The following is a 26810-nucleotide window of genomic DNA, read 5'->3' on the forward strand; positions in this document are numbered from 1 at the left end:
ATCAGATCACAGCAGCATATCCTCACCCTACAGTTTCTGGTCTTCAAAGGAAAGGAAAGCTTTGGAGAAATCAATTCCAGTTGCAGTACAGAAATGCCATATTGTTGTGGATTCGGTATTTTTCCTCTCTAGATTATTATTTTCAAACTCGCCTTAGTACTGTATTCAGAACTGTCTTTTTTTAGTATTTCTCAAAAGAATGGCAATATATTCAGAAAAAAATACCTCTTACACTTTCTCTTTCAAAGGCTGCATTAAGTTCCATGCCTTGTTTCTGCACTTGATATAATCTACTAATTTAATTTACATGGGGAGCATTGTGACTTTAGAATAACTTAAGAACACTCCTTGTACCACATAGTTTTTCTGAGGGTGTAGGTCTTGGGGCCTCCCAAGTGTGTTAAAAAGCATTTCAGAGACAAATCTTTAAAAGAGCAAACCCTGCAAAAGATTAGAGATTGGACGATTGTGTCCATATTAAGCAGTTGGGGAAACATAGGAAACTGTGCCATTTTTGTTCATATTTTCTGTATATGAGAATATGATTTTTCCATCAGATGAGTTGGGCAGGGGCAGATTGGTTCAATGGGGTAGTTTACATAAATCCATTTGGTTGTTGTACACATTCCAAGACCTATAATCCCATGTGAGAGTCACTGTAAACATCACAAAACAGATTTAAAAAGCATTTGCTTTACAATTTAAAGAGCTTCTGAGCACTGTTTTATTCTCTATAGAACTTTGTAGGGTTGTTTGTTTATCTCACTGATACAGCTGTTAGCTTTTCTATTAGCTTTATTTCTATATCTTGGGTAAGTGGTGATTTGAAATTGGTATCTTAATGTTGCTGAAGATACTGAAAGGATGAAATATTGCAAATGCTAGAATACAATTGGAGAGGAAGCGTATCTGACTTGGTAATACCTGTGGGCTTTTTCTTCTGGACTCCTTGCATTGCACTTTGTAATTCATTTATAGAAGCAGTTGAAACACAGAAGTTGGTACCTAAGAAGAACCCTTGCTGGAGGAAACAAAAGACCTATCTAGCCTGGCATCCTGTTCTCAGTGTGGCCAAGTACCTACAATCAGAGTTCAAGAACACACTCCAGTCAGGCAAAAACACTTAAGATGAGAGCAAAGTAAAGCTGGTAAGGGTTGTAGCTCAGGAAGGTGGGAAGAGTCCTGAAGGTCAGATAGTGAGGCCCTTGAACTTCAGGTTCTCCACCCCTGCTCTAAATGCCTGTCCTTCTCACCTTTAAAAAGCCACTGTTACAACTTCCGGAGGCGGCGCGAAACGAGTAATGGCGGTCCTCTTTGCGCTGCGAAGAGGGGCTCCGCAGAAAAGGGTCGTTCGCTGCGGCAAAGCGACGACCCACTAAGATAAACCACGAGCAGAGTGAGCTCGTGGCCGTGGGATCCGGCGGGCACCCAGAGCGACCCCCAAAACGAAGAAGGAACCCCGTAAGGGGCTCCGGAAGCGCGGAGGGGAAGCGGTGCTGTGGATTCATCGCTCTTTCTGCGGGAGTGAAGCCGCGCGGCTGTTACGGATGAGCGCCGACCTTTCTTCCTCAATATTGGATTACAAATCAACTACTCGTGAGTAAGAGTTACCTGAAATTGGATTACAAATTCATGAATTTGGCTGAAAACGGGGAGACGAGAAAAAGGAAGTCCGTCTCCCGGTGGTGCTTAGTGATCAAAGGCAAAGGAACTGACAAGCTGGAAGCAGCACAAAAGGGCTTTAAAACGGGAAACATCATACGTCTGGAGAAGTCAGAAACTGAAGGGAAAGGCAAGTTACTTTTATTTCCTTGCTATTGTGTTTATTCTACTTGGGGACTTTCTCCTCTGCTGGACTTTTAAAATTCTAAAGACTTTAGAAACCCCAGTCCCGGACTTGCAGCGGAGCAAAAAGCTGTTTTGCGGATACACATAAAAAGCTGAAATGGATACTTAGAGGCATCACTGGTGGATACAATTAAATAACTGTATCTTGCACCTCCTGAGAAACTACTGTGGCAACATTGAGAGGGCTCTGCCAGAGGGAAAAGGTCTTCTCTAAAGACTATTGTTAATTTACTTAACTGCAGGAACTTTAATGGCGACTGAAACTTTGTTTCTTCTTTCCTGAACTGTAACAATACTCCCTCTAGTGGAGTTTGGGATTTACAATTTCCTGAGAACTAACTTTGTTTTGACTCTCTGTGGTCTGGTTATTTACTCTGAGGCCTGTCTTTCCCATGGAATTTTTGACAGTTTGACCTTGAATCCAAAGACAGGTGTGGAATGAGCGACCGAGTAAAAACAAGAGCTGCGTCGAAAGCAGGGAAAGGCCAACTGGTACAAACAACCCTGATTTCCCAGGCTCGTAGATCTTCAGTCCCTGCTGTCCTACAGGCTGTACCATCACCAACACCCCCATCTAAGGAAGCCAAACAGTCAACAACTGAGGATATGGCAGCTGGGGGCTCCAACACTCTTTTAGAGGAAATGTTACAACAATTTGCAATTTTGAATAAAAAAGTGGATGATCAAACTGCAAAAATTGACTTAGCCACATCTTCAATCACCAAACTTTCTGAACAGGTGGCTAAGCATGCACAAGATATTGGAAATCTAAAGGACGCTACATCTGAAAATCGAAAATTGGCCGAGGCTGCGAACGAAAAAGCAGGAGAAGCAATTCAGAAAGTGGAGGAATTGAAAGGAGAGGTAAGGCCGCTTCATAAACATATCACTGACCAGCAGGCCTACCTGTCTTTGGTGGAATTGAGAAACAGGGAAAATAATTTAAGATTACGCTCTATCCCAGAGATTGAGAAAGAGGACTTGATTGGCTTCTTGACAGCAGAATTTTCTAAATTCTGGGGTATAAATGAAGATACAGATTTTAAAATAACAACTGCATTCAGACTGGGAAGAGTTACCGGGAAGGACAGGCCTAGAGACTGTTTGATTATCTTAAGGACTAAGCAGGAGAGAGACAAGCTACTTGACCTACATTTTAACAAAGCACTCGAGATCCAGGACAGAAGAGCACAAATTTACAAGGATATTCCTAAACAACTGTTGGATCTCAGATCTAACTACACCGACCTAGCCGGACTTTTGAGAGGTAACGGAATACCATACAGGTGGGAGTTTCCACAAGGCCTCTCATTCAAATACAAAGGAAAGAAGATTAAAATCAAAACGAAAGAGGACAGCCAGAAGTTCCTACACGACCACGGAGAAGACTTGCAGAAAGGAGCGGCAGCTATTTGGCCACCACCAGAGTCTGGAAAAGAGCTACCACCCTCGGATTTGGACAAAAAAGAAGACGCCCCATAAAGAGCAACAACAGATTGATACAGGATGTCTCTGCAGCTGTACAGTTGGAACATTAATGGCGCAAATTCCCCGGAAAAACGCAAAAGGATCTTCCATATTCTAAAGAAAGAAAATTTGGACATAATTTGTTTGCAAGAAACCCATGTGACCAGGTTACATAGGAAGGTGTTAATAAATAAAAGACTGGGCCAAGAATTTATTTCATCAGATAGAGTTAAGAAGAGAGGCGTGGTGATCTACGCTAAGGAGAATTTATCACCAAAATTTTTGTTCAAAGACGAACAAGGAAGAATCCTGGCTATTGAAATACAGACCCAAGGAGAGAAAGTTTTGATATTAGGAATCTATGCACCAAATGAGGGGAAATCAGAATTTTATAAGAAGCTGCATGAGACACTACTGGACTATCTGGACTATTCTAACATCATTATGATGGGAGACATGAATGGGGTTGTCTCTACCTTTATGGATAAGTCACAGAACCAGAATTTGACCAAAGATGGAAGACTACCAAAAACTTTCTTTGAACTAACTGACAATATGGATTTAATTGATTTATGGAGGACGAGAAACCCCCTAGGTAAAGAAGGAACTTTCTTTTCTGAGGCCCACCTGTCATGGACAAGAATCGACCAAATTTGGACAACTAGAGGGCTGGCACCTAAGACTACAAAAATAGAAATCTGCCCAAAGACTTGCTCCGACCATAACGCTCTGAAAATGGAAATGAGATTTACTACTGCCGATTCCTTCAGATGGAAAATGAATGACAACCTGTTAAGAGATCAAGAGATTGTAAAGAAGGCCCAAAAAGCCTTAAAGGACTATTTTGAAATTAACTTGAATACCTCGGTGGAAAAAAGAATAATCTGGGACGCAAGCAAAGCTGTTATGAGAGGGTTTCTGATACAACAGAATACGATTAAGAAAAAATTCTGGAATGGTAAAAAGGATAAGATATTGGAGAAGATAAGAGATGGAGAGAAAAAATTAAGATTGAATCCAAAATCAAAAGAGACTTTAAGAGAAATCAAATTCCACCAGTCACAATATACGAAATTGATTAACCAAGAAGTGGAATGGAAAATCAAACAAATGAAACAAAGATCTTTTGAATCTGTGAATAAATGTGGGAAACTGCTAGCTTGGCAGTTGAAAAAGAGACAAAAATTAAATTATGTTACCAACCTAGAAGTTGAAGGGAAAAATATTCAGAAACCGGGAGAAATTAGAAAGTGTTTCCAGAAATATTTTAAAAAACTGTATACACAAGGGTCCGAGGAAGCAACTGAGATAGAACAATTCTTGAAAGACAATGGCCTACCAAAACTATCTCAAGAGAAGAGATCAATCTTGAACTGTAAAATAACACAACAGGAAATCGAGGATGCCATTCAGAATATGCAACTAGGCAAATCTCCAGGCCCTGATGGACTTACCTCCAAGTACTACAGGATGTTAAAAGACTACTTGATACAACCATTAATGGAGGTTTGCAACCAGATCATGGGGGGAGGGAGGGCACCAGATACGTGGAAAGAAGCATTCATCACACTGATACCTAAAGTGGAAACTGAAAAGACTCAACTTAAGAACTACCGTCCCATCTCACTCCTAAACGTGGATTACAAAATATTTGCAGATATTTTGGCTAATAGATTTAAAAAAGTATTAAATGAAGTAATTCATAAGGACCAAGCCGGCTTTCTCCCAGGTAGACATTTGTTTGATAACACTAGGAATATTATTGATATTCTGGAACTCTTACAAACAAATATTAACACTAAAGCAGTGTTAATTTTTATTGATGCGGAGAAGGCCTTTGACAATATTTCTTGGAAATTCATGAAGAAAAACTTGGAAGGGATGGGAGTGGGAAGGGGGTTTGAGAATGGGATAGAAGCAATCTATTCAGAACAAAAAGCTAAGTTGATAGTGAACAATGTGGTGACAGAAGAACTTCATATTGAAAAAGGAACACGCCAGGGGTGCCCCCTTTCCCCTTTATTATTTATTTCAGTCCTGGAGGTTTTGCTGAACATGATAAGGAAGGATCGGCAGGTACAAGGAATACGGGTCGGAGCGAAACAATATAAACTGAAAGCATTTGCAGATGACTTGGTTTTAACATTACAGGAGCCAGAATCTAGTACAAAAAGAGTTTTGGAATTGATTCAGAAATTTGGTCGGGTGGTGGGTTTTAAGTTGAACAAACAAAAAACTAAGGTGTTAGGGAAAAACTTGACAGTTATTGAAACAGAGGGGTTCCAGAAGGAAACAGAACTAAACATTGTCAAAAAAGTGAAATACCTGGGGGTCAATCTGTCTTCTAAGAACTTGAATTTATTTAAAAACAACTATGAGAAATGTTGGTCAGAAGTTAAAAAAGACCTAGAAATCTGGTCAAGATTGAAACTATCCTTGTTAGGCCGAATTGCAGCTATAAAAATGAACGTTTTGCCAAAAATGTTGTTTTTGTTTCAAGCCTTGCAGATTGTGGACAGAGTGGAATGTTTTGGAAAGTGGCAGAAGGACATCTCTAGGTTTGTCTGGCAGGGCAAAAAGCCCCGAATAAAGTTTAAAATACTAACTGATGCAAAGGAGAGAGGGGGGTTTGCCCTGCCAGACTTAAGGTTATATTATGAAGCTGCGGCCTTCTGCTGGATGAAAGATTGGATTCTACTAGAAAACACTGATGTCCTAGATCTGGAAGGCTTTAATAATTCGCTAGGTTGGCATGCGTATCTGTGGTATGACAAGGGGAAAACACATGGAATGTTTAAAAACCATATTGTCAGAAAAGCAATATATATGGTCTGGAAAAAATACAAAGACTTATTGGAAAGCAAAACTCCGAGGTGGATTTCACCAATAGAGGCCAAGGCTCGGAAAAAACCCAATATGGAGGCATACTGGCCGAAATATTGGGAAATAATAGAAAACATTGGAGGTAATTGGAGGTTGCAGAGCTTTGAAAAATTAAAGGATAAGGTGCAAAATTGGTTACACTATGCCCAAATTAATGAGGTCTTTAAGCTAGACAAAAAAACAGGATTCCAGGTGGAAAAATCGAAACTTGAGACAGAGTTGTTAGAACCAAAGACCAAGTTATTATCGAGAATGTATAACTTGCTGCTTAAATGGAACACTCAGGATGAGACAGTTAAATCAGCGATGATAAAATGGGCTCAGGACATCGGTTATAATATCATGTCTGAAGACTGGGAGAGGTTATGGACCACCGGTATGAAGTTTACTGCATGTAATGCTCTGAAAGAAAATATTATGAAAATGGTATACAGGTGGTACATGACCCCGGTCAAGCTGGCTAAGATATACCATTTGTCCGATAATAAATGTTGGAAATGTAAGGAAGCTGAGGGGATATTCTTTCACCTTTGGTGGACTTGTCCAAGATTGAAGGCCTTCTGGGAAATGATTTATAACGAGTTAAAAAAGGTGTTCAAGTACACCTTCCCCAAGAAACCAGAGGCCTTCCTTCTGGGCATTGTCGGCCAGAAGGTGTTAAAAAAGGATAGAACCTTTTTTATGTATGCTACAACAGCAGCAAGAATCCTTATCGCTAAGCATTGGAAGACCCAAGATTTGCCCACACTGGAGGACTGGCAGACGCAATTGATGAACTACATGGAACTAGCCGAGATGACTGCAAGGATCCGAGATTTGGGAGAAGAGGCAATGGAGGAGGACTGGAAAAAATTTAAAGACTATTTGCAAAAGTATTATAAGTTATATGAATCTTAAGATGCCGTATGACTTGGAATGTTAGCCCCAGCAACGAAATTTAATTATTTATGAAATTGGATAACATTTATGAAAGAATCAAAGTTTAAATGGGTAAAAATGATAACATGTTATATTTTTAGAGTAAATGGAAAATAAGAGATTTAAACTTAAACTGCAATTGAAAATACAAAGAAACACACGAAATAAGGGTATAATTTGCTGATAACTTTATTGTCAAGAATGCACTATGTGGGAGATGTGGGGAAGTCCAATGGAAATTTGAAATAAGTTGTTGAAATGGTTGTGATTTTCTGGTTTTTTTTTTCTTTCTTTCTTTCTATTCTTTATGTTATTTCTTTCTTCTGTTCTTTCTGTAATTTGGAAAAAATGCAATAAAAATCATTATAAAAAATAAAATAAAAAGCCACTGTTACAAACCACCTGCAAAAAGTTTCTATATTTCAGCTGCTTTTAGGCTAGGGATGGGGAAGCAGGGACACTTTGAGCGTTATTATACTCCAACTCCCATCATCCCTGACCACTAGCCATGCTGGGAGTTGGTGCCAATGACATCTGGAGAGCCACACGTCCCCCATCCCTGTTTTACATCATTTGTTGCTTACATCCCATTGCATTTCCCCTTCTTTTAGTTTCCTAATGTTTTAACATTTTTATGAGTATTGAATTTTGCTGTATTTTATGAAGTGCTCCAGGCACAAATTTGCAAGGGGCGTGTGTTGGCTTGTGTTTGTTGCTACATTATTGTTACGAGTAGGGCAGCCCTATAAGAAGTAAATCCTGGCAATTTCTTTTAGATTTACTGCCAAGCACAGGAAAAGAAACAGCTTTGGGAAGATAAACAGTTACTACTGTCCTCTGTAATAATGCCTCCAGTCTTAAGTCTAGAAGGATTCCATCAGACCAGGGACTGAGCCAAATTCTTTGTGTCAGCCATATATCAAGCCCTACTTCCCACATGCAATCAATTCTGCAGTAGCCAGCTCCTTCTGACCATATTTCAGGTATCTCATTTGTCCCTGACTATCTTTACGATGACTGCCACCATCTTGGATGGCATTAGACAAATTTATGAAAGAAAAGGTTATCAGTGGTTATCATTATTAATGGCTATGTATTAACTCCAATGTTAGAGGCATTTTCCTCTCTGTATTCTAGTTACGTGAGATAATAAGCAAGAGATTGCTGTTGCACTCATGTCTTCCCATAGACATCTGGTCAGCCACTGTGAAAACAGAATAGTGGACTAGATAGACCTTTGGTCTAGTCCAGCAGGGATCTTATGTTTTTATGATTAGATGACCGTATAAAGTATCCATATCAAGAGTTTCTTCTCTGCACTAAAGCAGAGATGGGAACCTCTGGCCATTCAGATGGTGCTGGGATCCAAGTCTAATCAGCCCCAGCAAGGCCAATGGCTAGGGGTGTTGGGAGTTGTAGTCTATCAAATACCTGGTGAGCCACAGATTGCGCATCCCTGCACTAAAAATGTGCATCACTGATATATGTGAAACATTTTAGTTTGGTAAGAAAAGATGAGATTGTTGGTGTAGATTGAACTCATATAATTTATCTGCTGTCTTGCCGAGTTATAATGGCATCATTATCATGCTGCCCTTCCATAGTAAACCATGCTCAAGGCTGCTCACAACATCAAAACGTTTTGCATCGTTCACTAACAGCTACAAGACATAACAAAATCCAATAGCAATATAAACAACAAACAAATGAAAACCTATTATGTTAATAAATGGAGAATAAAAAAATGACTGATAATTCAGAATATGGTCAAAATAATAATAATAATAATAATAATAATAATAATAATAATAATAGACCACAAGCTATGTAAACAGCAAAAATAATGCATTTCCAGTACTAAATACTTACCACAGCAAATACCCCTAAACAATTCTCCACCCTGATGGTCTCCAGGCATCCTGAACAGCAGAAGCAACCTTTGTTGGTGGTGACAGTCAAGGAGGCCCCGCCCTCTCAGGCCAGTTAGACATGGGCCAAATAAGGAGAGATCAGGTTTTGCAGGACTCACAGTGAGATGAGTTTTTTCCCCCTTTTCAAAAACAGTTTTCTAGGTGAATATATAGAATTGATTGCATATGGATCTGCTGGCAATTACCCACAGACATCCTGCGGATGCCAAGTCGCTGCAAATGCACTCACCCAAATTAGATATCCCTCATCCTAACAGACTGCTCCAGTATTGCATGAATACCAGTCTTCCCTCCACTGGGCTTAGCTGGTTATTGCTTATCCAGTAAAAAGATTCAATTTATGGCATTTTATATTCAGAAGGCTGCGCATTGTAAAGAAGCCAAATTAAATTGTCAAGTCAGCTGAAAAGCAATATATTCCTTAAGCCGAGTTCCCAAATGGCTTTTAACGTTAAGTGTAGTCAAGTAGGGTCACTGAGCGCCTGCTTTATTACACTGCTTGCCATTAGATCTTCATTTGCCCAACCAGCCTCTTGAAGCTGATGTTTAAAAGATTCGCAGATCAGCTCTCCTAGTAGAAACCAGCCATGGCAATACCTTTAAAAGTGGCCCCTAATATTATTTAACTTGTGAGAATTGGGTTAGGTTCTCGAGTCCCTACTCCCCAGAAACTCACTATCAGATGTAATAAGGAGGGAAAGCAAAAATACATATGCAAACCAACCAATGGGTTGTCAGTATCTTCTGTATCGGACTGATACACTTTACAACCCTACTGACATTACCCTAGCACAAACCGATCTATTACATCAACTGCAGCCATTGCCACAATAACTGATGTAATAGTGTTGCACAAAGCTTTTGCTTAGTACATATCTGGGTGAGAATGGTGGCGTAGGAAGATCAGTGCCATGGGCACATACCTTGGTAGTACAGAATATGAAGGAAACTGAGGTAGGAATCCCAAATAGGGTGTGCCCTAGAATTACTTCTGGGGCAGGAACCCCAGAACCCGCACTACCAGTATCTACCTCTCTGGAAGTAGTAGCTCTTCCTTCTTCTCTGACTATGAGGATAATTTCTCCTTGGAACTCTCCACAGTCAGTAACCCACTACTACTGCCCAACAACCAAGCAGGAAAATCCCCAGTGCTTGACCAATGGGGACATGGAGCCTTTAAGTTCCAACACCTTCAGAGGCAGCAAAGCAAGAGGCAGCTCTTGGTCTGCAAGCCCACAGAACCTCCCTGTTCTGTTTCCTCACCTTGCTCCTGGATCATGTTTGGACTTAGGCTGATTCCCTGTGCTTGATCTTGGTTTGTTTGGACTGTGCTGCACCTGCAACCCTGCCCTTCTTGGCAAGTATTTTGGCTTCTGCCTTTGGTGACTGGGCTAAAGGGTAGCTGCCCAATCAGCAATCCCACATCATTGCCACTGATGATGGCCCAGCCTCGTCCACTCACCCCTTCTTCAGAATCTGTACCTACAAAGTGCTGGCAACTGTGCAGTGCTCAAGTCTAATCCTGAGGTACAGGCTTGGAGCAATCCCATGAACCCCATCTGTGTCCAGTTGGCAGAGCCTCAGGTTTCAACTACTGCACCGGCTTCAGTTTTGAATGAAGATCTTTTAAAATAAGTAGAGTTGACTTTTGCTGCTGGGGTGCTTAAGGCAGTGGTTTGGAGTGCTGCATGTCAGGCTTAGAACCAGCAATACCAACGCAACCTTGCAAGCATTAAGTCAGCTCTTCCATTCAAGTGAATGGGAAAGCCCAGAAGCACTGAATAGATGTGTTTGTAGGAAAGTGGTGATGGCCACTTGTGTAGATGGCTTTAATAGGGATTATACAGATTAATGGAAGATGGGTGAATGAATGGCTGGTATCCATGATAGCTGTAATGGAGCTTCTGTTCTCTAAGCCAATATACCTCAGTGTGCTTGATGCTGAAAAATCAAGAAGAGATGGCCATCACCTTGAGGCCACTGGCTGAAAGCCTACCCAAGTAAGTACAATGGAAATAATTGGTCCTTACTCCCAGATAGGTGGGGATAGAATTGCAGACTTGTTTGTGATCATCTACGTAAGTGTCTTTATGACTGCTATCAGAAGCTTAACTCTGGACTCTGCCGCTTTGGTCTCATCCACCAAGGCCATTCTTAAGCCCTTATGTGATGGGTTGCTAATGCAGCACTGTGCCCGCTGAGCTCTTTCATAGCACCTGACGTGTCCCTTCCCACTAATCGCTGCTGAAATTAAATGAAAAAAGCCTTGTATTATACTCTCTAGCAGGATTTTATCAAGTCTGTTGGCTGGCAGTGAAAATGAGTGTGCAGACATGTGCTTGTGGCATGTATGGTTGCCATGCATTATATGTGCGTCTGGTTGTAGTGTGTGCCTGCATGGCTGTGTTTTTGTGATATTGCATGGTGATCAAGACAATTTCTCCAGTTTGCATATGTGCCCACAGACCCTCAAAAAGGTGTCAACCTCATGTTATTATCGAACCCTCAATTTTATGACTGCAGTCCAGAAGATGCATCCAGTTCAAGGCAATGTGCACATTTTCCCAATTTTGTTATGTGCACAAGTTTATGAACAGATGCCTCTTTGGTATCGGTTGTTCATGAAGAAAGAACCATGTCAATGTATTGCACCATTTCCCCCTTCCTGATAACAGCTTTGCATTCAGACTTGTGAAGCAATTGATCCATACAGAGAACACATTCTTTTCTCATGAAGATTATGATGCTTATCTTCCTTGTGATAAATTGCATTGACACACTTGCTTTCTTATGGTCATGGCTTTATTTCCACAGGGAGCTTATTAGGTATTGTAATTTTTGCATGAGAGACTAAAAGGAGCTAGATAATGAACAGCCACAGTATTTAGAGGTGATTATTTTATAATAGGTTTCAAATCTTGTGAAATAAATATATTATTTTTCTATTTGTATAGCTGAATGCACAAATGACTGCATAAAAGATACATTAGAACTATGCTGTGGTGTCATTTTGGTGGTTTCAGCTCAAGCCATTGAATAATATCATTCCTATTCTGTATTTAATATATTATGTTGTAAGTATTTTTTTAAGTCCACCAGACTTTCAAATTTCATATTCAAATCTCAGACCTAAAACCATATTAATTAAATTGTAAGTGCTGCAATATCTAAGACTCAGCTTTTTCATTTCTTTTAATTAATTCACTAGACAGGTGCTCTGCGGGGGCGGGGTTTCACCCCTGGAAAAAAAATCTCTACTTGATTGGAGTTGCAGGGTGAGGCAGTTGCACAATTCATATACAACACTGCTTGTTGTCATATTCCACAGTAGGAGGAGGACCTCCTTTGCAAACTTTTGTGTGGGTCTGGTGCCTTTTATCAGTAAGCATTGAATCTCTGCCCTTGACCTTTGTCCAATCCTGATTTGGCCCTTTCTACATGATATGTGAGAGGAGGATAGAGATGCTTTGTAGTATTATGACATAATCACCTAGTTCCCTTTCAAATTATACCATCACAATAGACAGACATATCATCTAAATGTAAGAGACAGAAGGAGGTAGCCTTGCAGTGAAGAACAGCAAAGCTGCGCCCTCCTTTTCCCCAAAGTGTACTGGCATTTATTTATTTTTTATTCCACCAGACATTCCTTCAAAGATGGTATCTCATATTCAATACAGGACTGTCATTGATTGGAGCAGGTGTTTCTGATTTCAGCACACATGTATCAAGTAATGTGAGTTAAAATTATCAGGTAAAAAGCTAAACCCTTAAAACATTTTATATCACTGTGTTGTTGTTGTTGTTTTAAACCTGAACCAAGTTTAATCCATTTTGTAAGTTATCTTCTGAATATGGAACAGCACAAGAATCAGAGCTGGCCTGCCCATGGGGTGGGGTGAAGCTCCCACTTCAGGTGGCAAAAGTGCAAGAGGTGGCGCCCCTTCTGCCCCACTGCTGCTGCCGCCACCAAAACGCCCTCCTCTCACTGCCAAGAGGGAGGCGTTCTGGCACGCTGGCTTGACTCAAGGATGAGGAACCTGTCCAGATGTTGTTGCCCTCCAGCTCCCATCATCCCTGACCCTTGGCCATGCTGGCTGGGGCTGATGGGGCAAATCCAACAAGATTTGGAGGACCAGGAGTTCCCCATCCCTGACTTAAATCTTCATAGACTATCGGCTCCATTAGCCTAGCAATATGAACTATGTTTGCATGGGTGAGTACCACACTCCTTCACCCCACCCTCTCCTGACTGACATCCTTCCAGAGGGTGAAAGGGAAACAAGACGGCACGCGTTGATTACAACAATGACTGCTCTGAATGAACAGCTTTGAGATGACCTCCAGCAAACTCATCAAGCATGAACACAGAACTAATTGATGGGCAGAGTTGATTGCTTCCTCCTCTCCTGCACTTGAACAGGCTTATGGTTAAAAAACCAGAGGCAGCAATGGGGAAAGCAGAGCTAAGTAGACAAGCTGCATTCAAGAGTATTACAACTGCTGGGAATATTTAATATGATAGATTCTACATTATAAAAGAACAATTAATCTAGAGGTTATACCAGCAAAATGTTCTTTCTTCTTAATTTACTTACTTGCTCACTTTACTTATTATAGCTAGGTCCATAAAGAGACTAGATGGTGCTGTAGTGTGCCTAGGATTACACTCTCCTCAGCCCCACTCTTATGCCTGTCCCCGGCTTTCCAGGACTGAGAGATGCAATGAAAATGGCATTAGTGCATTATGAAAGATGCTATCTCCCTTCCTTATGATTTGTAAGCTACTTTAAATTGGTAGTGGAAGATACTAATGGCAAAATAAAGGAGCAAAGAGGAGAAGGCAAGGCAAGGGATGTGGATGCTAGACCGAGGACCATAAAAAAGACCCAAGAAAATTAACACGGCTACCTACCTGTAACCAAGAAAATTATGCCATAATCACAGGTATGTTAATGCATATTCAAAGTCAGTTCCTTTATTTTATTTCTGGTAGATTTTTTTCTAAACGAAATTAGGCAGATGCCACAGTCCAACCAAAACTTTATTTCAATGGGTTTAAGCATGTTTAATTCTGTGTTGGATTGTGATAACTGAAGCTTGCACTGCCAAACTGTTTTTTGTTCCAAAGTCATTTGATGACACAGTTTCTCTCTCCCTACCCTCTTCTCTCTCTCCATAATCCTACAATGATTGCAAGGGACTAAACCAGATACATGGACATCTCAGCCAAAAGCACACGGGCATCTGTATGCCTTTTGTAAAACGTCTTTTCCAAAACAAAAACTAAAAACCCCCAAAGCAATAGCTAGGCTGGTTTCCTTGCCTGAGTTCTTATAATTCCCCGCTTTGTAGAGCTACAGCAGGTGCTGCTCAATAGCATATTCAATATGCCATATTGACACAAAAATTAATGTTTATTTTGGAGAATGCCATTGTGCACCACAACCACTCATTTATTATGGCAGCAAAATGAGAATTTGTCTTTCTTTCTTCAGTTTCTCTCTGACGTGCCTACTTCTGTAGACAATAAGTGTTTCCCTCAATTCTCAATCACCTATTATAACTGCCAGACCAAATGTAGTGCACCCTTCAAAATATTCTCATGTTAAATTGCTCACCCATGTCTTTAGTCTGAAGAATGGCAACCGCGTTTCCCAGAGGAGAGTGCTGACTCTTTGATACATATTAAACAGTCCTAAGCAGTGTGGGTCTGCAGGCACTGTTATTAATAGAATGAATGTCTCAATGGCCAATGATTGACAGTTCTTTTGCCAAACAGCACCACGTAAAATCATTCCAAGTAAGCAATGCCTATAGTACAGCGCAGTATGTTTTCACATGACTGAGATTAGCTGACTTTGAGGCCAATTTCATGCCAAGAGCTTTCAGTAATCATACAGGAAATGCAGATAGTGACCAATTAATGGGAGATAGATGTAGGACGTTGCACCTATATTTTACAAAGTGATCATTTACTCCTAGCCACCCTCCTGACTGGCATCCTGCCTTATGTTTACCATATAACTCAACACCATGCGGCATGAAATTGGTCTCAGCCGGGCAACAGTCCCATGCCAAACCAATCTGGGCTTGATTTTCAACCTGTGACTATCCTCTTGATTCCATCAGTTCTGGAATTGTAGTACAGTACTTTCCCCCCATTAACTAATTGCTTCACCATTGATTATGTCAACAATTCCTATGCTTTCTTCCTCCTACAGGCCACAGGAAAATTACGGAGGATCTTGGTGGGCCATTTAATGATTTTGCAGCCTGTGCCATGCTGTATGATTTTTCATTGTATTTTAATTGCTTCTTTTATTTCTTACATTTTGCATTCTATCGCATTACAGTTTAAATTCTATAGAATTCAGCAACACATTAAAATACAATGTAAGAAATGAAAAGCAATTAAAAATCAATGAGAATATTTAATGCGATGGATGTGCCATTTTCAACTATAAATCCACAAACACACCATGAATCACCTGAATGAAGCTCAGTCGTACATGGACCACAGTTTGAGAAGCCCTAGATTATGCAGGGATGCGTGTGGCACTATAGTCTAAACGACAGGGCCTAGGGCTTGCCAAACAGAAGGTTGGCGGTTTGAATCCCTGCGACGGGGTGAGCTCCCATTGCTCGGTCCCTGCTCCTGCCAACCTAGCAGTTCGAAAGCACGTCAAAGTGCAAGCAGATAAATAGGTACCGCTCTGGCAGGAAGGTAAACAGCATGTCCATGCGCTGTTCTGGTTTGCCAGAAGCGGTTTAGTCATTCTGGCCACATGACCCGGAAGCTGTACGCTGGCTCCCTCGGCCAGTAAAGTGAGATGAACACCGCAACCCCAGAGTCATCCACAACTGGACCTAATCGTCAGGGGTCCCTTTACCTTTACCTAGATTATGCTATATATAGATGTGGGAGCCCATCCAGCATCAAGTCACATGCAATTAGTTGTACACAAAATGCATACAGTGATACCTCTGATTAAGAACTTACTGTAATTCATTCTGGAGGTCCATTCTTAACCTGAAACTGTTCTTAACCTGAGCTACCACTTTAGCTAATGGGGCCTCCCGCTGCTGCCGCCACGCGATTTCTGTTCTCATCCTGAAGCAAAGTTCTTAACCCGAGGTACTATTTCTGGGTCAGCAGAGTCTGTACCCTGAAATGTCTGTAACCTGAGATACCACTGTATTCCTATATACATAAAAATATGCATCTGTGTTGGCTAGTCATGTAAGCTTGGCCTTCTTTGCTAGATTCAAGCAGTGGTGTAAAGGTAAAGGGACCCCTGACCATTAGGTCCAGTCGTGACCGACTCTGGGGTTGCGGTGCTCATCTCGCTTTATTGGCCAAGGGAGCCAGCATACAGCTTCCGGGTCATGTGACCAGCATGACTAAGGCACTTCTGGCGAACCAGAGCAGTGCACAGAAACACCGTTTACCTTCCTGCCGGAGTGGTACCTATTTATCTACTTGCACTTTCACATGCTTTTGAACTGCTAGGTTGGCAGGAGCAGGGACCGAGCAACGGGAGCTCACCCTGTCGTGGGGATTCAAACCTCCAACCTTCTGATCGGCAAGTCCTAGGCTCTGTGGTTTAACCCACAGCGCCACCTGCGTCCCACAAGCAGTGGTGCATAATGCCCTAAAACATACACCTAAATCTACGAAAGGCATGTCATGCGCTCTGTCTCGTTCTTACAAACACACAGGATCACAAATACATCAGGTAAGTAAATTTAAAGTTTAAGCCCGCTTACTCGTCTCCTCACCACCCCAACAAGAATAAAAACTTCTTAAGGCATCTGTAAAGCAATGCATTTTATTACCATGTCTCATTCTCCAGATTAATTGAAGTCTTCTATTTATGCAATTAAAATGCCTCAGCACGAGGCAATAGTTATATCATTTTACATTACAACAGTCTCTTTCATTGACAAAAAAACCTCCTCTGGGCTGCATTTACCAAATCCCCATTTTTTAAAAGCTGGGAATTCTTAAACTCCCATGTTAAGCTATGAACAGAGATAGAGCATAACCTCGCATTCTCCTCTCTCTTTTTTACACTGTACACGTTTCACCAGCACACTTTAAAAGTGTCCAATACTGTTAGTATTTTCAGATATTTCTACTAGCACTTTTAAAAGCAGCAAACCAGGACTTTCCCACAAAGCATGTGGAAAAGGCACCATATTCGGTAGTAAGTTAGCACTTCATAGCCTCCAGGTACTAAAAGAGTTGTGTGGTCAAAAATCTAGTTATTCTCCATGGCTTGTTGAACATATTTAAAAAGGGATCTGGAATCACTATTCTGTGCCTTGGCCAACTAATTTACAAAGTAATTAAGCCTTCTAATTTACTGAACCACACCTGCCTGCATATAAAAGAATGAACCTATTTTAATATTCAAGGGTAGACAATGTTATTAAATAACTACATGTTTAAATGAATGATAAAGCAATGAATTTGCTAGAAGGAAAACATATGAATATATGAAACTAAAGTATGTCAAATCAGGCCATTAATTCATATGTGCGCGCGCAAGCAACACCAGTGATTCATACTGCCTCATTTCCAAGAATCCTTGTTATCTGCAGAGCTTCTTTCCCATGGAACCCTTGTATGTTGAAGGGAATTCTGGGGGATTGTCTTGGAGAAAATACTGGGTTCATGTGCACTGGTTAGGTCTTCTGGGCTTCATTGTCATTTCACCAGCACAGTCAATGCTCTCTTGTGTTTAGACATGGCCGGTTATGGAAGATTGGTGGGCAATCTAACTTTCAGTGAAATTAGATCACCATTACAGTGGTACCTCGGGTTAAGAGCTTAATTTGTTCCAGAGGTCCATTCTTAACCTGCAACTGTTCTTAACCTGAAGCACCACTTTAGCTAATGTGGCCTCCTGCTGCTGCCCCGCCTCCGGAGCACGATTTCTGTTCTCATCCTGAAGCAATGTTCTTAACCCGAGGTACTATTTCTGAGTTAGCGGAGTCTGTAACCTGAAGCGTCTGTAACCTGAAGTGTATGTAACCCGAGGTACCACTGCACTGATCTTCTTAGTGCAGGATACCTGGGACACCTAAGCAGAGGAACTACAAGGTTCTCTGGATCAGGATTTGAAAGCTACTTATCTACTCTGACTGCTGTCAGCTCTCCAAAGTCTCTGGTGAATATTCCTCAGTCCTTCAATCTGAGATCTTTCAATGGGAGGCTGCCCAGAATTGAAACTGGGACCTTCTGCACACAAAGTATGTGATCAATTTGGATCATTCAAATCACAGCCAAGTACTCTATTGATGTCAGTCAAATTTTAAATGCAGCCACAGTGTGTTCCAGTCTGAAGCCATTTAACAATTATGGGGTAAAGCCCACAAAGCACAGATATAACTTAACCTCCACTTGCTTCAACAAGGCTTTAGTGAGCACAAAGCCCAGTGAAATAAATGAGCAGGGTGGGAGTTGCATTGCATTCTGCCTATATAGGACTGAAAATTGTGCCTGCAGTGAAAAAGCATGGTTAACTGGTGAATTTTGCCTATAGTCTCTGTCTTTGTCCTATTGATTGTTCTCAGTAGCATCTCAAGGAAAAAGGGTTTCATTGGGGAATGTTGGATGGAAGGCCAATTTCCCTGCTTCAGCACCTTGCTTTCTCATTCTTCCCTTCTTCACAATACCCAAATCATGAGACGTGGTCTGCAAATGAATTTGGGAGTGGGACACGGGGAACACAGCAGCAGGAGTGGAAGAGGCTTTCATGTAGAGGTCAGGCCTATCATCTTTGAAATTAACAGAGCATACACGTGCTTGCCTTTTGTGTGATTCATCTATGATTTGTGACATGCTCCTAGTTTGTAGCAGGACTGGCATTGCATGGGCAAGCTTTGAGTTCACAGACATTGTTTGTAACAAACTTCAGGATATGGAAGCACAGTTTACTGCTTCAGATATTGGCTGATTTGCATAGTTAAGCCAAACTATGGTTTACTGGGACCATGTAAATATGTGGGGACTCAGAGAAGAGCTTGCAGCCACTTTGTTCCTCCTTAGTCTTTTTTACCGCAGCCCCATGCTGAGCTAGAGTAAGCCAAAACACTAGTGTGTTGCCCAAACACAGGGTTGGGGTTAAGCTCTCTCACTAACTATGAGCTGCAGCCAAGGTTCATTCATGCTACAGAATGTGATTAGAGCTTAACCATGAGGCAACCCTGTTTAGGGAAGTTTTTAATGTTTGATGTTTTATCGTGTTTTTAATATTCTGTTGGGAGCTGCCCAGACTGGCTGGGAAAACCCAGACAGATGGGCAGGGTATAAATAATAAATAGATGATGATGATGATGATAAACCTTGGCTTAGCTTGGTGCAGGAGTAAAGAAATAATAATAATTGAGGAGCAAAGTGGATTTGTGAGCTCTTTTGCAGCAGCCTACATGGTCACACAGCCCTGATAAGCCATAGTTCGGCTTACCATGTTGTGCAAACCAGGCCAATGCCTGAAGCAGTAAAATGTGCTTCCAGATACTTCAGTTTGCTACAGCCACTGTCCATGAACTCAAGGCTTACACATACAACCCCAACCCTGCTATGAGTTAGAAACACATTTTGTTTAGTGCAAACAAGGCTGATGTGTTGAGGCAAGTGTGTGTGTGTGTGTGTGTGTGTGTGTGTGTGTGTGTGTGTAAATAATTTCTAGTAGATACATACGTTAAGAGGAGGCTGACCATATCAATATTTTCTTGTTACCCATTCAGCTCTTGAGTAGCATTCAGGTGGATAAGAGGAACTCAATTCAGCTTAAGGCTGCTGGGGCTTGGATGTGTGAGAAGATTGCCTCAATTTATAACTTGCTGCTTGGGGAAGGTTGAGAGAAGCTCTGGGTTGGTGGTGGTGGCGGTCTCACTGCCACTGCCTCACCCCACCCCATCCCTGCCCCTCACACCTGACCTCATCAACTCCTTTCTACAAACTTTCCTTTTGAATGCAGCCCCAAGTCACCTTATAATGCTTCTGTTATAAGACAAAAGAAAGTACTTTTTCATACCACACATCATTAATGTATAACATTCACTATCACAACGTTTGTTGATGGCTGCTAGCACAGAGGGCTTTGAAAGGGGAATTCAGCAGATTAATGGAGGATTGTTTTGCCAATGGCTGCACAACAGCCTCAATTTTCAGCAACAGTGTGCTGTTGAATATCACCTGACAGCAACCGTGGAAGAGGCTGTTCCCTTCAAGACCTTCTTGTACACTTCCTGAATGCATCTGGTTGGATGCTGTACTAGGTGGACTTTTTATGTCCACATTCCCTCAACCTGGTGTCCTCCATATATTTTGGTCTATATTTCCCATCAATTCTGATCATTGGCCATGCTAACTGGAACTGATGGGAGTTAGAGTCCAACAACATCCGAAGGACACCAGTTTGGGGACAGATGGCTTATGTTTATTCATTTATTTCATAAAATTTATATACCTGTAGATCGTAAGGAGGGGGGAAACCCTCAGAGTGGTTTATTCTTTCAATAATCCTGCACTGGAAATACATTTTAAAATAATACACGACTTCTGAACTCTCCAGTGCACAAAGTATTTTTGAACACACTGAGTTTGCCTGTTACCATGAATGTTAACTAAAAATAGACTAGTTGAGAAAGTTGAGGCCAGCTGGGATATAGAAGCCTCAGTCCACCTCCCACACCTCTCTCATCTTGTCAGCAAAGGCAGAATAGGCAGAGAGAAAGTGGGATGGTGCCCAATTATCAGGAAGATCTTATTATCTTACTTCCATTCATTCACTGCAAGGGCTGTCCACATAGGGGTGGGACTTGCAGTATATCTGGAAGGTGACAAGTGGGATCCGTGAGATGACTCACGGTTTTTGCACTTCCCATTCATTTAGCTTTCAAACCACAGAGAATCCAGTGATAGTTCCTTTTGAATTACCTTTTGGACAAATCTTTTTAGCTTTTGCTTTTGGGTCTCATGCTTTTAACTGCTGAGAGTAATTCCATTAGTACTTCAGAGAGTACTTAAAGAGGGACACACTATTAATTCAATCAAGTTGACTTATGTGAATATAAAAGCAAGCCGTGGTGTGTGGTGGGGGCACCTCCTTGGTGGTCCAGGCCTGGTTTTGATCTCAGAGATTTTGATTTCAGTGAAAGTCCACAAAAAAATGGGATTTCACTGAATCTAAGCATGACCATGGTGCCTTTGTTCCTTCAGAATGAGGTAAAATCTTGCTAATAAACAATTAAGATTTGTCTGTGAACATATGAAAGCATCTGTCCTTCTGTACTCCCACCACAAGGAAAACAATGCACATATCCTTGATTATTTGCTAATAAATTATTCTTCAAGGACTTGGTAGCTCCTCATTCTCTACTAGGTAATCTTTCTTCATATAATTAGCCCCCCTAACCAACCTCCATACTCCAAGGTAGGCATCCTTTAATGAGCTGTTGGTAACTCCTTCAGAGTTGCCACCATCAGTGACAATGGGTGCATTTCCTTGTCCCACTATGCTGTCCTTCTCCTCTGTGCTTTGCTGGTTGCTTCCATCTGCTGACTCCTCCATTGGTGTCTCCCCATGCTCTGTGTCCTTGGAGATCTCCTCCATTACAAAAGGCGGCTGCTCTCCATCACATTCTTTCTTCTCCTCTTCCCTCATTTCCTTCTCCAAGTCTTCGTAATGACTCTGCTTTCTCGTTTCCATGTACTTGGCCACACAATAAATGATGGAGCCTATGGTATTTACCACCACACCAGCTATAAACAGCTTTGTAGGCTCCACGTCGCTAAAAGCCACCATCCCGACCGTGATGGTTGCGATGCTCTTCACGACCCCAACGAAACTGGTGGTTACAGCTGAGTTGATGTAGGTACAGTGGAGAGTGGTAAAATTCATGGCACAGCCAATCACGACACACACAATAAAGGTGCAGGTCATGGCAGGATCTTTCCATCCTGGGAAGGACCAGACATTGATGGCATCCATGCTGGCAAAGGAGAGGATGATGAGAAAAGGTGTGGCAGAAACAGCAATGGCATACTGGGCCGTAAGGGGCCCATAGTCACTATCTGCACTCGTCTTTTGAATGAGTACCAAATAGGCTGCGTGCACCAGCACAGCCAGCACTCCAGTCAGATACCCAATAGGATCACCAGTCAGGTCACCCGCACCTGCCGATTTTGAAAGAAAGAGAAAGAAACATGCATTTACATGCCAGGATGTAGGGATTCTGCCTATAGCAACATTTCAGAGATATCACGAGTCTAGTTCTGCAGGATCATCCCTCTTCTCCTACAGCAGGCGATAAGGTCAGTGCCAGAGCAATTGCAGCAGTAGCAATGAGTAAGACTTTGAATCTCAGGCTGTTTGCCTTGAGCACAAATGCAAGATGTCGCAGGGGTCTCTAATGTTCATATTCAGCCCTCATTTAAATGAATTTTTAGCAAGTAACTACCCACAAATACATGCAGAAGCCCACTTGTTACATTCATTCCTATAATGCTTTGAATAGAAAGAGCTTGAATTTACTCAGCTGGATATGTAATATTGTAGAGCCGATAGCTGCTTGCATTCCCTTTGAGGGAAACAAAAGGATTGACGGTGCGGTGTTTGACAATAGCTTAGTTTGAGGCACCATGACAGAGCAGTCATTGCTTGTTTTTACACGTGGTTAGGGTTTTTGTTCTGAGTTTCACCAGTCAAAACAGTTTTGCATATTTGTGTAGCCTAGAAAAGCCAAGGGTAGCAGGTGATTTGGCTACCATTGCAAAAAATATACACACCTTTTTTAAGATTATAGGGTACACCTGCTGGATATGGTCTGGGATGAACACACTGTACCCCTTCCAACTCCCAAAGCACTCTTAAAGCTGTTTTTAAAGATTATAAATAGACCGTGATGGTAACCTGTTCACAAATACACTCCTGTAGATTTTTTAAAAGAATTATCCTTTGAAGTTAAACCAAATCACCTGTCACCTGTGCCAGAAGATGCTTGGCATCTCCTCTGGTGAATTTTAACACTCCCTCAATTTGTATGAACTTGAGCAAAGAAGTGTGGCAAAGAAGTAAGAAAACATAGCGAACAAGCTTCTTCCTCTTCCTGCAACAAGGTTTCTCTCTCCCCATCTCCTTCCCCTGTGATTGTACAGTGATCAAGGTACTTATGCCACAAGAGAGGAAGCTGTTCCTTTTCCTCCACAGATATGAGCACCTGAACACATCATCCAATTAATACAGAATATGGCCCAGCAGCCCATGTTAGTTAGCTGTCTGTGACTGAATCCTTCTCAAAGTGAGTGGGGAGGAAGTCCAGGGCCTGGTCTAGCAGAATGAGCAGGAGAGTACTCAAATGCAGCAGGGCTGCATTTCCAGATTGTGAGGTAAATAAAGGTCCACATTACCATCTAAAGAGCGCTGCCCCCTTAAAAGCACTAAGTCTAGAATCCAACTTTGGCCAACTGCACTACTGCCTTCTATGGAAAGCAGACACAACTTGAGCAATCTGTCTCTAGATAACACCCTCTCATGAACAAATGAATAGGGGAAAATGGCACAAATATTTATATAGGGGGAAAATATAGAAGTTAAGTTACTGACTGTCATTGTCTCATAGTGATTTTATGTAAACTGTTTACAGGGCTTGATGATTAAGTGGTACATAAATACTCTAAACTAATAAATAAAATAATATCCAAATCTCTTTGTAGGGCAAATATTTCTTAGTGTGCTTCATTCTTTCATATCCTTTTAAACTAAGCAAGAGTTTATTTCCAAGGTGGGGGGAAATATGACACCCCGCTTTGTTTAATAACCAGATAAGACGACACTGGGAATTGCTGGTTAATTATTCTATCTGCACAGTTCTTGCAATAGCTAAAGCATTAATTTTTTTAACTCAGTCATATTCATCCCAGCTTAACTATCCTTGAGGATTCAGAACTAGTTCTCACTTCTGAACATGCATACATGTATACATGAATTCTGGCGACCCAGTTATTCCTAAATAGAATTTCCCCCTGTCTATTAATGGCACTGGTAATAGACTTTAATTATAGACTGTAGAGACAGTGGCACTGCCTGACGGATCCATAATGTGGATTTTCTCGAGAGTTTTTCCTCATCCTTAACAACAGCTGCCATGTGACAGACAAGCCAGGCAGCTGCAAATAAAATGGGGCTAGTGGAAGAAGAGGGCTTGGGGGGGGGGAATCAGCTGGGCCACTTTAGACATGACATTTCTCCTGCATGGAGATAATCCCCATAAAGGAAAAATCACGTCCATGGGTCATCCATAGAAAACACAGGAGTGCAAATTTGACGACAGATGTACTGCAGGTGTACTCGAGTGTACATATTTTGCTTCTTACATGGAGGTGATCTACCTGTGTGTTTTTAGTTAGAAAGAGCCTTTATTGAACTCTTTATTATAGAGAAAATGAGTATTTTTTTAAAAATTAGAAAGCCCATGGCGTAGGGGAAGGGGGTGGTAAGTTGTGATGGAAGGGGGGGCAAGTTTGGGTTAGAACCTGGGCAGCTTCGGACATAGTTTGCATTTATGCAAACAGTGCACATACATGTGAGAATGGCACACAGATGTGTACCCTGACATAAAACTAGCCATGTCAGGGAGCTCATACTGTGTGAAGCAGCCTTGAGGCAGCCTCTGCTAATGAGCAGAACTGTATGCTTGAGTGTAGAAGAGGAAGGATGAGACAAGACCCTGCCCCTGGGAGGATGGTGGGACAAGGAGTCATGGGAGAAGGAGCAGTGGTAAGAGTGTGGAGCTATGAACTTTGGCGAGGTACTACTAATCTTCATAAAATATTGGCTGAGAAGATACTGATGACTTTATTGGGGTGTTTTGAGGGGTGGAGATGGAATGGGAATTGGTTGAGGCTTGTAGGTGTGGAATGGGAAGTATTTGAGATAGGAAGAAGTGACTTTAAAGGAAGGACTACATTACATGCTTTTACATCTCTATCTTTTCACCCACCTTCCAACCTTTATAGTCACTTTATAAAGGACTGGACAGTGATATTAGGCTGAAAATATATGAACATAAAAATATATTTAAGGGGTGGGAAAACCTGTGTTGAAGGTTGGCGTGGAAACATGATGTAGGTTGAGGCGAGCTCTAGAGATGATCAGAGATGTAATAATAAAAGCTAAGGAAGCGTGGAAGGAGGTAAGATAGAGATGGCAAGAGGGTCGCAGCAGGAGTCAGTGGGAATCCAAGCGAAAGACCAGAGTGGAGAGAGAAAAGGGACGTGGTGGGTGATGGGGTTGATGAGTCGGGAAGTGATGGGGTGAGGAAAGGACAGAGTGGGAGGTGATGTGGCTGTGCGGGCATGCCAAGGAGCTGGATATGATCGGCAGCGGGTGAAGGGGGGGAGGGGGCAATGAGAGGGGACTAATCGAAGGGACGAGGCAGGACAGGGTAGAACCCGCAGGATCCTGGTGAAATGAGCCGTGCGGACCGAAGAGGAGCTGTGGCGAGGTTTCCCTCTCTCTCCATCACTCACCTGCCAGAGCCGCCCCGCAGGTGGTGATGAGGACGGCCACCAAGACCCCGACGGAGGGGATGCCGTTCTTGAGCACCAGGACGCCGATGAGGAGGGTGACGAGGGGCAGGCAGCGCTTGAAGACCACATACATGGGCAGGCTGAGGCCGCGCAGGGACCAGAGGGTGAGGCTGGACTGGAGCGTGGAGAGCAGCGTGACCCCGGCGAAGAGGCGCGCCAGGCTGAAGCCGAAGGGCGGCATGTCCAGGGCGCCCCGTCGCCGCAGCACCTCCAGGCTGAGCGCCGCCGTGGAGCTGGTCAGGCACTGCAGCAGCGTCAGGAAGGCGAAGTGGTAGCGGGTGATGAGAAACTTCAGCAGGATGTTGAGCGAGCCCGAGAACACCCCGTGCGCCACCGCCACCGAGATGCCCAACGCACGGCCCCGGCACAGCTGCATGGTGCGTCCTGCGTCCTGCGTCCTCCTTCCCTCCCTCCGGAGCCGGTGCTACCTTCCCGGCTGCGGCTGCTGCTGCTGAGGACGCCGCGATCGCCCGCCCGCCCGCCCGCCCCTCGCCTGGCGCTGCTGGAGGGCTCCGCGCCGAAGCAGCTGCGAGGCTGGAAAGGGCAACTTTGCTGTGCGCCAAGAGCGCGCGCGGAGGACGGACTGGACGGGGACAGTGATCAATAGGGGCGGGCGGGCGGGGGGACGGGATCCGCGGGGAAATGCCTCTGCAGGCTCGGGCACCTGCTGCCTACACCATCGCCCAGCAGCTCCTCTTGCTGACGCAGAGGGGGGCTGGCTGCCCGGGCGCTTCCCATTACCTTAATTAAATGGGAACAATTGGAGTGCATTGGCCGCGCTTCCTTCTTGACCCGCGTGAATCATGGATTCGCTTTGTTCCTGGAAGAAAAAGGGAGGAGGAGGAGGAGCGGGGCTGAATCAAAAGATCGAGGGGTAGGTGGAATCCCCCCTCCACACCCTTCCAACTGCGCCCCCCCCACCTCTATCTTTAAAAAGGAGGAAGAAATCCTCATTAAGTTTTGTCTCTCCTTCCAAGCGAAAACAAACAAACCAGTCCTGGCGTGCCTCGTCGAATATGTCAAGCAACCCACACACAAAGCCCAAAACACAACTTCCAATTTATAGGTTAGGCTTTTCCGTGCAGTTCACTTACGCTAATGGAATAGGCATCCATCCTTATTGAATGAATGTGGGTAGGGTCCTTTATAAGGCAGTA

The 26810-nt window shown here is 42.7% G+C and overlaps 1 protein-coding gene across 1 annotated transcript; it reads right to left on the minus strand.

Moving 5' to 3' along the window:
• Positions 1-16865: 16865 nt before the first annotated feature.
• Positions 16866-26192, minus strand: SLC35D3 (solute carrier family 35 member D3). Its single transcript, XM_082215853.1, has 2 exons — positions 25594-26192; positions 16866-22239 (listed from the first exon to the last, which is right to left on the minus strand). The coding sequence occupies exons 1-2, from the start codon at positions 26027-26029 to the stop codon at positions 21413-21415; spliced, it is 1263 nt and encodes a 420-aa protein (XP_082071979.1). The 5' UTR covers positions 26030-26192; the 3' UTR covers positions 16866-21412.
• Positions 26193-26810: the final 618 nt, after the last annotated feature.

The sequence above is a fragment of the Podarcis vaucheri genome (assembly GCF_965113315.1).
Source record: "Podarcis vaucheri genome assembly, chromosome: 3".
NCBI classification, from domain to species: Eukaryota; Metazoa; Chordata; class Lepidosauria; order Squamata; family Lacertidae; genus Podarcis; species Podarcis vaucheri.

Coding starts and splice junctions, on each gene's coding strand:
- SLC35D3 (XM_082215853.1), bottom strand. CDS start 26,029: ATGCAGCTGTGCCGGGGCCGTGCGTTGGGCATCTCGGTGGCGGTGGCG. Junction 22,240..25,593: donor CTGCGGGGCGGCTCTGGCAG/GTGAGTGATGGA, acceptor CAAAATCGGCAG/GTGCGGGTGACCTGACTGGT.